General features: G+C 38.9%; 1 protein-coding gene across 1 annotated transcript; it reads left to right on the top strand.

Annotated features, from left to right (window-relative positions):
- Positions 1-34: 34 nt before the first annotated feature.
- On the top strand, positions 35-10,976 carry LOC117246126 (uncharacterized). The gene is made up of 8 exons (XM_033609870.2): positions 35-234; positions 4,809-4,914; positions 5,158-7,006; positions 7,134-7,297; positions 7,378-7,598; positions 8,449-8,578; positions 8,684-8,784; positions 10,580-10,976. The coding sequence occupies exons 3-8, from the start codon at positions 5,200-5,202 to the stop codon at positions 10,803-10,805; spliced, it is 2,649 nt and encodes an 882-aa protein (XP_033465761.2). The 5' UTR covers positions 35-234; positions 4,809-4,914; positions 5,158-5,199; the 3' UTR covers positions 10,806-10,976.
- The last annotated feature ends 1,435 nt before the right edge of the window (positions 10,977-12,411 follow it).

Genomic DNA, 12,411 nt, shown 5'->3' with positions numbered 1-12,411 from the left:
GCGTTATTTTAACTTTGCTCCCAGATGGCAGGCAATCCAACAACAACCAGTCCAAACATGCATGGCACGGAATACTTGAATGCACTGGAGTGGGAGGAACAAGAGAGAAAAAAAGACTACACTGAGGCAGACAGTGCTGAGCTTGGAGTTTGCCGTCTTGATGCCATATGGGATCCTGGATGTAGATTTTTGAAAGATCATTCATACTCAAAGAAGACATTATACTTCAAATGTGTAAGTTATTATTATAAGTATTGTTATTATTATTATTATTATTATTATAAGTATTGTTATTATTATAATTATTATTATAAGTATTGTTATAAGTATTGTTATTATTATCATTATCAGTATTATTATTATCATTATTATTATAAGTATTTTTATTATTATCATTATCATTATACGTATTCTTATCATTATTATTATTATTATTATTATTATTATTATTATTTTATTTTACTCTTCCCACAATCTAAGTTCTAAACTTAAGGAAGTTGAGGTTTAGCTTCTAGCCTGCATGCGTAAGTATGAACGAGGGCAAGATGTACTTAAACATTCTTCCAAATTAGTCCATTATTAATGCTCATTTGGTCTTAGTCTCTTAGTTTCGATTGTGCTAAAGGAAACTTATTATGCCTGTGCATGTAGCCACAACCTGACAAGATGAAACAAGTGTCTGTGGATAGGGGGCGGGGTGTCAGCAGTGTTAGTTTGTGTGTTTTTTTAAACTTCATTGGTTTAAGATTTGATGACATCAGCAATGGTCAATGTCATAATGTTCATGTGTTTAAGAGTCTTTGGACAAGAACTATAGTGTTATACCACTCATTCAGCATTTTGGAAGTGGCAAAGGTTTGAATCACCACACCTTTGAAAACCGGCAGTGCTTGGCAGTGATACAAGCTGAAAGTTCCAGCCGAGAAACTGAAACTTAAATGGGAAAAAAGGCTTCTCTCTTTCTTCTTAAAAGAAAATTGAAAGTACCTCCTCTTTGGCTTTGACTAAAATAAAGATGAGAGGAGATGTGTCTTGCAGCAGCACTGGTTACATCATGTCCTAAAGCCACACGACCCTGCTCACCTAGTATGTGTGTGTTCCCCAATGGCTGATTTGTATATGTACTACTTCCTAACTACTGAAACAGGATTCCATGTCTCCACCATTAGATACCTGAAAAAGATTCAAACATGAGGGAAGATGAGATAACCTGCACCATGTGTCAGGCGTGTTGCAAATTTATAAAAACGCTCGCCTTATCCAGATTTATTTGGGCTGGTAAGAGACCACAGGTCAGATACAAAACACTTAAATTAAGTCAGGATGAGGGAGGATTATCTCTGCCCAATTTCAGAGAGTTTTTTTGCAGCACAACTATAATTCTTAGTATGTGCATCCTGCCCTCAGTACTGCACTAAATGGAAAGATGTAGAAAGCAATATAGAAACTTCTTAAATCCAAGCAGCATTAAGAGACAAAGGGAACAAACTGCATCATAACAGAAATAATGAAATTATTAAGCAAACACTGAGCATCAGGTGCAGGATGTAAATGAGTATAATATGAAGGGAGACATCAAAATCTTAACTTGGCCTGCCCTACACCCCAGCTTCATCCCAGGAATCACTGACATGGGATTCAGACAATGGTCAGATAAGGGCATTACAGCAATGTGCACATTGCCTCAAGGGAATCAATTCAAGAGTTTTTGAGAACTATGGGGGAATTTGAATCTGAAAATAAAGATTTCTACAGATATTTACAAATAAGAGACTAAACCAGGGATGTCTGAGGAGGGATATCCAGTCATGAAGATTCTAACTGACGCTTTTAAACAGGGCAGTAAAAAAAAAATTCCAAATTATATCAGGGCATACAGAAGCAGAAAGGGAACAATACTGGGAATATTAAAGTTAAGTGTGAAACAGAATTAGAGATAGAAATATCACAAGAGGATTTGCATTCAATATGGAAAACACTCAAGCACTCATACTCAATTTCCAATAGATGGAGATAATTTGGCTGGAAAAATGTGATCCGCTTCTTCGTTACACCTCACATTAAGAGTAAACTATCCCAGCTACAACAGCAGTGCTGGAGACAGTGTGGACACATGAATGCCAATCACTCCAACATTTTATGGACTTGCCCAAAAACTCAAATATTATATACTCGTCCATACCCATTGAGTGCACAGTTGCCCACGTACAGTTTCACATGGTGTGTGTTTGGGATACAGGTCGTAGGAAATTGCAGATGAAATATTCAACTGAAACCATTAAGAAGAGCAATGTATTCAGACAGAGTTTTTGTGAATTTGATAGTACAAAGCCACAGCGATCGATCGCATTTTAGCCATTTTTAAGCATTTTTCTGTTGTTATAGCGACACCCAGTTGCCAATTAGAGTTAAATTTCTCCAGTCACCTTGAGGCATCCTGTTCTAAATATCTACCAAGTTTAGTAAAAATCAATATGGCGGTTAGGCCTAGAAAAGAAATTAGCTCTCTAGCGCCCCCATTTTGTTTGATGGGGTCAAAAATGGAGGGGTTCCCTCAGATTATGTGTGGTCATATGCCTACAAAGTTGCGTGGTGATCAGAGAAACCCTTGAGATGTTATACACCTTTATGTGATGAGCCACGCCCTCCGCAATATTCATTGCCTTATAGAAGCTCAGTTTTAGTAACTAACTTTTGCCAAGAGGGAACTTTAGATATTGGTCCCTAGATTATGTTCACCGAGTTTCATGCAGATCGGTCAAACTTCCTAGGAAGAGATCGATTTTAAGTGGTTTCAAAAAATTCAAAATGGCGGAAAAGTTATGGGTTCTTGAGGCAAATTTGTTCCTCATGAGGAGAGGCATCTCTGTGCAAAGTTTCATGTCTCTACGATATATGGGGCATGAGATATGCCCATTCAAAGTTTGCAATTTCAATCAGTTGCTATAGCGCCCCCCCTTTGGCCAATTGATGTAATATTGCTTCATTGGCATCCTCCCATTACCCTCTACCACTGTGCCAAATTTCACATGGATTGACCAAGTCAGTGAGGAGAAAAACGTGGAACAGACACACAGACACACCCACAGACAGAGTTTTCATCATTATACTGTATAGTAACATAAGATAAGATACTATAAAAAAAGATCTTGGGATATGAAATACCTTTTGATGTCAAGGTCTTGTACTTTGGTGCAATACGGAAAGATGTAATTAATGGAAAAGATAAATATCTGTGTAAAATACTGTTAATTGCATGCAAAAAAAGCAATTACAAAGAACTGGTACTGGGGCGTCGGTAGCGTAGTAGATAGTGCTGGCGCCCCTTGTATAGAGGTGATGCCTCGCTGCAGCGGTCGCGAGGTCAGCTCCGGCTTGCAACCCTTTGCTGCATGTCGTCCCCCCATTCTCTCTCTCTCTCTCCCTCTCCCCCATTTCACACACTATCTTGTCCATTAAAGGCAAAACGCCCCAAAAATAATCTCTAAAAAAACAAAAACAAAGAACTGGTACAAATCTGAACCTCCAAGCCTTAAACAATGGATGGACATAATCAGGGAAATCTTTCTCATGGAAAAGATTACTTTCTCTCTGAGGTCTAGAGGAGCAATATTCCTCAGCAAATGGGAGAAGTGGAATGTCTTTTTTTTCCAAAAAAATGGACGCAGTTTCACAATGAATGTCTGAACAATGAAAGAACACTTAGCATGTGGACTTATGAACACTCAACCCGTGTGGCCCCACACAGTGTTTATGTTGTTTATGTTCTGTCTAAAAATACTTTAAATAAAAAGTTTAGATTTAAAAAAATACAACAAACAAAACGCTTGCCTTGGCCTTGTTTTGGCAAAGTTTTGCACACCTCCAACCTAGTTTCAGCACAACAGCAGGCCATTGATTAGGCTCCCTTAGGGCTCTGCAGGCACCCTTAAACTTGTTGTTTCTTATCGTATATATCTCTGGATACTTTTTTACACTCCATACACCAGACTTCACTTTATAGTGTTGATGTTGTGTTTCATTCAGTCAGTGCATGTATGCAGCTTTGGCATGTGGAGCAATTTAAAGCATACCATGCCTGTCATGCGTTGTAAGGGATTCGCAACTATGATTGGACAACTGCTGTTTGGAGGAGGGGGTAAGCAAATGGTCAGTTTCCATCTCTGAGTTTTTTTGGGGGTTTTTCAACCAGTATCATATGAGAATTTTTTGAGGTTTCCCTTTATTTTGCAATTCTTATATGCTAGAATAAACTCTTTTTTTCAGGAGAGTTCATTCATTCATTCATCTTCTAACCGCTTCATCCTCTTGAGGGTCGCGGGGGGGCTGGAGCCTATCCCAGCTGAAATCGGGCGAGAGGCAGGGTACACCATGGACAGGTCGCCAGACTATCGCAGGGCTAACACATAGAGACAAACAACCATTTACGCTCACATTCACACCTACAGACAATTTAGAGTTATCAATTAACCTAGTCCCCAATCTGCATGTCTTTGGACTGTGGGAGGAAGCCAGAGCGCCCAAAGAGAACCCACGCTGACACGGGGATAACATGCAAACTCCGCACAGAAGGGCTCCCACACCCGGGATCGAACCGGGAACCCTCTTGCTGTGAGGCGACAGTGCTAACCACCAGACCATCATGCCGCCCTTTTCAGGAGAGTTGAGAGTTGAAAGTGATACAGGGCCTTTAGATGTCACCAAAAAGCAATTCTTCATAATATATCAACACTGACCTGTTACATATACATGTTCATTTATTTAATATACAGTATACAATAATATGATATTTTTCTCTTTGTTTGCAGTGCTAAGGATGCAGCTCAAGTTGATGGGATGATGACATTTCCTGATCTCTTGGATGTGTTTAGACCCGAGGGTGGAATTCACACTGCCATATACCCTGCTCACAGAGTATGTGTGTTCCCCATTGGCTAATATGTATATGTACAACTTCCTAACTACTGAAACAGGATTCCATGTCTCCACCATTAGATACTTGAAAAAGGTCCAAACATGAGTGAAGATGAGATAACTTAACTCATTAATAGTGGCCATTGTGACAGAACTGTTTTTGTAATAGCTCTATATTTGGTAGTCTTGTTTTGTTTGGCATGAAATGTTAAACAGTAACCTTATTTTGTGGTCTTCCAACAGATACCCTGAAGCAAAGAAATATATTTCATTACACAGTTACAAATGGAAGTCACCCCAAAAGAAACATGTTGCTCTCTCCTGCAATGTATCATCAACAAGAACCTGGAGGAGCTCAAGAATTTACTAAAGGACAACAACATAAATGAAGTTTACCCATGCAGAGAGTGGAATGACTACATAACCCCACTGATTGCTGCTGTTGTCAATCACAATGAGGAAATTTGTATTCTCCTACTGCAACAAGGTGCAGACCCAAACAAGGCATCGCAAAATGGCTTGACACCTTTGCATTATGTCTCACTATCAAAAGCACCCCTTGCTTTTGTGGAGAAACTGCTTGAAACAAAAGCTAATCCAAATGGATGTGATCTCATCCAACGAAATTCTCTGACACCACTGCAGACTGCTGCCATCAGTGACAGGGATGATGTCATGAAAGTGCTCATATCTGCTGGTGCTCTGGTAACCATTTTACCTGTTACTGATCCTGAACATATTACTCACAATCAAAAAATGTCTCAGATGGTTCACCTTGCATTGAATGAAGATGAATTATGTTCCAACCTTGGACGTTTTCTGGATATGGAAATTGCTGTGCGAGGGGGACCACCTGAGGATGTGTTCAAAACTTTTCACAGTCACATGCTGCTGGAGGATCCTCAGACCCATCTGACAATGATTGAAATGCTTTTTAATGTAACTGGGTCAGATGCAGAAAAATACCACCAGGGAAGTATCAAATGGCTGAAGGACACTGGAAACCTGAACTCCTACATTGCAGGCGCTATCAGCCGCTTTCCAAACATTCATCAAGAACATGTACATTGGGCAGTTATTACTTTACATGCAGTTTTCCACACAATGGAAGACATACCAAATGAGCAAGCATTAGATGTAGTTATCCAACTATTGAAACAGCTTGGCTCAAAAGAGAGACCTTATGTGAAGTTATATGAAGTTATTCTGCCAACACTACATGTGATAACAAAGAAAACAAAAGGTACAAATTGCTGGGATCCCAACTTCATTGAGAAATTATGCCACACAGTTGCTCTTTTTGTCTCTACAGACACAAATGATATTACAGCCTCCATTTATGGCATATTTCTAAACTTACTTTCAGTTAATGCTGTTGACATCTTAGATATGAGTAGTCAGAAAGATGTGAGAGAGGTGCGCAGACGTTTGAAAGAACATTTCAGCAAACAAACCTTGGAATGTGAAGATGGTACAGCCTTTACAAGATCTGAGAACACAACTGGCAAGCAAGGAAGTCCAAACGACCCAGTGGCTGCTCCTGTTGTACAATCTACTCAAACTGTGTCTGACCAATCAAACCTAGGACATCAAAAGCAACCACAGAAATGGTTTCCAATCAGCAAGAGGTGGAGAGGACAACTAGAAAAGCTTCTGAGTACCGATGAAAGCAAAGTCACCAGAGCTGGGAGCATGAGTTACGTGAATGATGCAGAGTTCCGCATAGCGAAGGGAAGTGATGGCACTGAAGTTTTCTTGGGGCTGAGGAATGACGGCACTGAAGTTGCTATTAAGAGAATGTCCAAATGCAACTATCAGGAGCTGAAGAATGAGGAAGAATTCCTGCGACTTCCAGAGCTGGATCATCCATCTATTGTACGATACGTTGACTTTGCAGAGGATGAGAACTTTGGATATCTTGGTCTTCAACTGTGTGAATACACCCTGGAAGAGTACATTAAATTCGCTTGGGGGGAAGTTTGTCCATTTCTGAAGAATCTGGTGTATGAGGTCCTTGACAGTTTAAGGGTGCTTCACTGTCTAAATCCTCCAATTCTCCACCGGGATCTCAAACCACAGAATGTCTTGATCGGTAAGACAAGATAAAAATATCCAAACATGTAATTCATGAACTGAAATTCCAATAATATGAATTAAAATTTGTTTGATATGGCCTATAATTTTGTTCACTGAATCAATCCGCACCATTTGTTTTGCAGATGTTAAAGGAAGGGCAAGATTAGCTGATTTTGGCATAAGCAGACGGTTACTCATGGGACAAACAACTCTACGCACAAGCAGTGTAGGAACAAAATGCTGGATGGCCAAGGAGACTTTAGAAGGAAGACCTGACACACCATACAAGTGGAGCACTGACATACAGGTTTGTTTTCTGCTAAACAAATTTTATTCATGGTTTGGTGAAAAATCATTCACTAAATAAACTTCTATGCTACTTTTCAGGTGGCAGGGATGCTGGTTTATTATATCCTCTCTAGAGGACACCATCCTTTTGGTGACAGCTTTAAATGTGAGTACAATATTCATGAAGGGAACTACACTTTAGACCATGTGCAAGATGTGGTGGCAAAGGATCTCATCGAGTGGATGATCAATAAAGAACCAAAGAGCAGACCTAAGGTGGAAGAATGCTTGAGTCATCCCTTCTTCTGGACCAATGACAGGTAGAAATACTTTTATTATGACCAATTCATTCAGATTAATGAAACTGTTTTGCTTTTCTTTATGCGGATGTTCAAGTTTTGTAGCTAACGTGGGGTTAACAAGACTTTGTGTTTAAAGCCAAGATACTGTAGCGCCTCTGTGAGGTTGTGCTGAAAGGCACAGAGGTGCTGTCAGCTATAAATTATCATCAGCATGCTACACTCACAATGGCAATGCTAACATGCTGATGCTAAGCAGGTGTAATGTTTACCATGGCCACCATCACCATAATCTGAAAGGTTTCCTTGTGTCATATTGAGAAGATAATGAGCTGGGGAACATAGGACCCTGGGAGCATAGGACACCTGCCTTCAGAAACTAGAGTTCAGGTGGGGGTATTGTACCAAGCAGAGTTACCCAGTTTGCCAGGTAACCTCTAAAATAGCATGCAACAACTTGTCTGGACATTTGTTAATAAACCGCAATAATCAATACTTAGATCAATTTTGGGTTCAGTTTCAGTCGCTTTCCCTTCATGGCCCAAAATTGTTTGTGGTTTTGAAAGTTAACTACACAAAAGTGGCAAATAAATAAGTAAATAAATGTGTGTATCATTATCCAAATATGAATTACCGGCAAGCTACTGCAACTTGTAGTTAAACTACTAGTTTAATTACATGTAGTTTATGACTCCCCAACACTGGAAATGATTTACCGAAAGTCAAGTTCTTCTTCTTCAATTGCTGTTATTTCCCAACATATTTCCATGGCTTCTCTATTCCACAATTGTTATCAGCATGATATGACAAAATGGTTTACCTTGTTTATATTTTGTCAAACATGCACTCAAAATTAAATTTTATTTTTCAGGAAAGTTGAATACTTGAGAAAGGTTGGAAACAGGAAGGAGGCTGAAGACTGTCGAAATGCTGACCAGGAACTGATCTCTTCACTGGAAAAATGTGCTGAGGATGGATCCTTCAAACAGTGGAAAGATAAGGTGACTGCAACATAACAACTTTATTCTTCATTTGGAACCTAACTAGTTTGTATTCCTGAGGTCCACTTCATTATCTGTAATCATAACCAAGGTTTGGCATTACAGTTTCCACCACAGTTGGTCCAGAAGTTGGATGGCAAGAAGAAACCCTATCCTGCAAACACACTGGGATTACTGCGCTTCATACGAAACCTCCATGAGCACTAGTAAGTCAGTTGTAACATTTCATTCCCCTGAGCTGAACAAAATCCCATTCACCTTCATTGTATTGGGCTGAAGGCAGAAATCGCAAAAGTGTGAGAATACGCTCTGAAGATGGAGCTTTTGTCATTTTGACAAGTTGTAGTTGTTGGTGTTGTTTCCCCACTGTTTCACTGATACCTTGGTATGATCAGGGTTTCCGCGGGTCATTAAAAAGCATTAAAAGTCATTAAATAGATTTTGCGAAAATTAAGGCCTTAAAGGCATTAAAAAGTTAAATACACTTGATGGAAAAAAACATTGTTATTCACGATTTATTTTGATTATATCAACATTTAATAATTTTGATCGGAAGTATAATGTGATGATTGAAAGGCGGAACCCTTTAATTGGCTATTGTTCACGGCCGGTGCACGAAGTCACAACACTGGATGCTTGGAATGCAGCGTGCTGTGAGCGCTGTTACAGCCAGGCTCCACCGGGCACGTCAGCGGCGCAACACGTCTGCAGCACGAGTCCCGTAGCAGCTCGCCCCCTCGGTTAATCAATTACAGCGGCTCCACCGGCAACGGGAGCGGCGCGACAACTCTCTATTTTACGCGGCTCTTCTATTTTTGTCGTGCTACGCTCCCCTACGCGATCCGCCAGCAGATAAAAACTACATGAAATAGTGTGCTAAACGAGCACAATGTGTTTTTAAATGAATAAACCATTATCAGAGGTCCTATGTAATGATTTTTTTTCATGCATTTACCCATGTTTATCCGTGACATTGTGTAAATGTCCGTGGTGGACATTTGAAAGCGAGTAGATGAACAGTACAGTAAACTTGTAGATAACTCAAATATATGTAATAACTTAGGTGGAAAATGCTTTAACATTTCATGCAGCCTACATGCAGCCTCTCGTTAGTCTTGCAGCCAAGTATTATATACCCATACTGTGCGTGATTGTGACCGTCACCCACCCTCCCTGGAGACTAGCCTATCATCCTTTATTGGAAAAACTTCCTAATATGAGCCAGAGAGGGCCGTGTTACACCATAGTGTGTCAAGGGGAAAGTAAGGGACAAACAGGGGGGATTTAGGGACAGGTGCTTAAGTCCTTTGTTATATAGCGACAGTGCATGCGGAGAAGAAAAAAAACAAAACAAAACAAAACGCAACGTCACTTCTGCTGTCGCCACAAAAACTGCAGCTGCTGCTGCTACCACCACCACACCTACCGCTACAGTGACCGCCTCCAGCCTTTTCAGGTTAGAGTTAGTTTTTCACATCATTCTTCAGGCTGGTTTTGTTATTTTTGAAATGTGCAAATAAATTCTGAGACTGTGAACCGTCTTGTGAGCCATTTCTAATTCACTATAGAGTGACAGTTAATGTAAATTTAGATTTTCTCAAATATTCAAGATTAGCATTGTCAAATGCTTACAATTTTGTGTATACATACATACATACATATATATATATATATATATATATATATATATATATATATATATATATATATATAAAATAAATAAAAAACTGTATCTGCAGTTGGACATGGGCATTAAATTTGTTAAAAGTGGCATTAAAAAGGGCATTAAAAAGCATTAAATTAGATTTGCTGATACCTGCAGAAACCCTGATGATTTTAATCATGATTCTGAATTAAATGTCAGGCTTTTTACCTCCTTTGATACCAAAAGAGATAAATTAGATTAGATCATGGATGTCATTCAAATTAGATGACTGTCAAATATTTGTAAGCCGGGTGTTCATTATTACTTTATGTTAAAATATTCCTTTTTGTTTGCAGTGAGGAAGATGCAGCCCAAGTTGATGTGATGAAGATGTTTCCTGATCTCTTTGGATGTGTTTACAAGTTTGCCAAGACCCGAGGGTGGAATTCAGAGACACCCTTAAAGCAAATGTTTCAAAGAGAAGACATCACCACCAGCTTCACAAAGCTGTCCATAAGTCCTGAGGAGCACCTGACTGTCCCAGTTCAAGAGTCTCTTCCCAGTGACTTGAAGTTAAGTTGAAATCAAAAAAGATCAAGGACTTCAAATGACTTTAGAGTCTTATTAACAGTCAAAGCTTTGTATTAACAACAAGCAGTTCTGATGTCATATGGTCCTTTTTGACAGTTATAGTGTATCGCCCATATGTCAAGGTTTTAGCAGCACAGGGCAACAAGACTGCACAAAAAACAAGTGCCATGGATCTTTTTCACACCTGACATTATCAGACTCATAAAAGGAAAAGCACAGTTGTAACAAATAACATTAACAAAGGCTGCCCTCTGTTGAAGTGTCCCAGTAAGCCACGACAATGTGACCAACACCAGGACCCTGAAACTGAAGCAGCTGAATGGAACTCAGCCATCATTCACTTTTTTTATTTACACCTGTGCTTTTTCTGCTGTGACGTGTCAAAATGTCTTCTGTGAAATAAGCCTGTAAGGTTTTGCATATCTATTGTACATAGTAACTATTTTCCAAAGGTTATAAGATACTGTGCAGTCGTTTAGTTTTAAGAGACTTTCTTTTTACTTTTGACTTATTTTGAGGAATTGTTCTTGACCATTAATATTATTATTACTATTATTATAATGTTTGACTTTTTTTGTTTAGATTTTACTGCTGATATATTTTACCACTATAGTTATGTTTAACATTTTACAGTTTAATGTTCTTTTATTCTTGCATATTTCCGTCATATTGCTACATTATATGGGGGTGGAAGAAAAGGAAATTTAATGAATTACAGTATCATATTTTATGTTGATTTCTTAAATAACAAATAATAATAATAACAAATAACTGCTGGTACAGATAGTGTTTTGTGTCATTGTAGTTTCTTGAGCTGTTCTTGACTGTCCCATTGGCCTTGTCCCATTACCTGCTGTCATGGCGTCTTAGAAGTACCACTGTTTCAGAAAGATTGTAAAAGGAACAATGAATGTTGAATGACAAGCTAAAAAATGTGTGTAAAACAAGGGCTGCAATTCCACTCCCTGTTTATCAAACAAATCTAAACAGATCGTTGCACTGACTTCAGTTAAAGATTAAAAATTGTAATAGAATATACAAGCTTTTGTATGATTTTTTCTTTGTTTACAATTACTGTTACTCTCAAAATATACTGTAAATCTAACCATTTGATTATCAAAATAAATGTGTAAAGGTATGATTGTAACAAGTGTTTTATCGTTCATTGATCATTATGATATAGTGGGGAATTTCTTTACTGCACCCATCAATATGTTTATGTTGATGTATCCAAGTATGTTAATGTGAAAGCGGTCACACATAATGACGAACCCACAGTAAATTCAAATGACTGCAGTCCCTCTCAGTTCTAATGAGCATTCAAGCGTCTTTCAGCTTTTTGTTTTGTTTTTTCTTTTGTTTTGCATCAGTTTCCACTCTCATCAACTCTGCCTGTTGAGATATTTTCAGTGAAAAAGCTCCACAAAGCCACCGTACACAGCTTGTCCAGCATTTATAGATACACTCAATGTGACATCACTGTGCTCACTGTTGTACAGAGCTCATTTGCCACAATGCAAATCAAATGCAAAAAAAAAGGCATAAATCAACAGGTCTATGGTCAGGCAGGGTGTGTTTGTGGCGATCAAGATGGCAC

This window comes from Epinephelus lanceolatus, chromosome 22 (genome assembly GCF_041903045.1).
Source record: "Epinephelus lanceolatus isolate andai-2023 chromosome 22, ASM4190304v1, whole genome shotgun sequence".
Taxonomy (NCBI): domain Eukaryota; kingdom Metazoa; phylum Chordata; class Actinopteri; order Perciformes; family Serranidae; genus Epinephelus; species Epinephelus lanceolatus.
Note: the sequence above shows the minus strand (reverse complement) of the source record. Positions and strands in the feature narration are given on the sequence as shown.

Excerpts from the sequence above, each read along its gene's own strand:
- LOC117246126 (XM_033609870.2), top strand. The coding sequence starts at position 5,200 with ATGGAAGTCACCCCAAAAGAAACATGTTGCTCTCTCCTGCAATGTATC. Across the intron at positions 7,007-7,133 it reads ACCACAGAATGTCTTGATCG|ATGTTAAAGGAAGGGCAAGA; the intron begins GTAAGACAAGAT and ends TTTGTTTTGCAG. Across the intron at positions 8,579-8,683 it reads TCAAACAGTGGAAAGATAAG|TTTCCACCACAGTTGGTCCA; the intron begins GTGACTGCAACA and ends TTGGCATTACAG.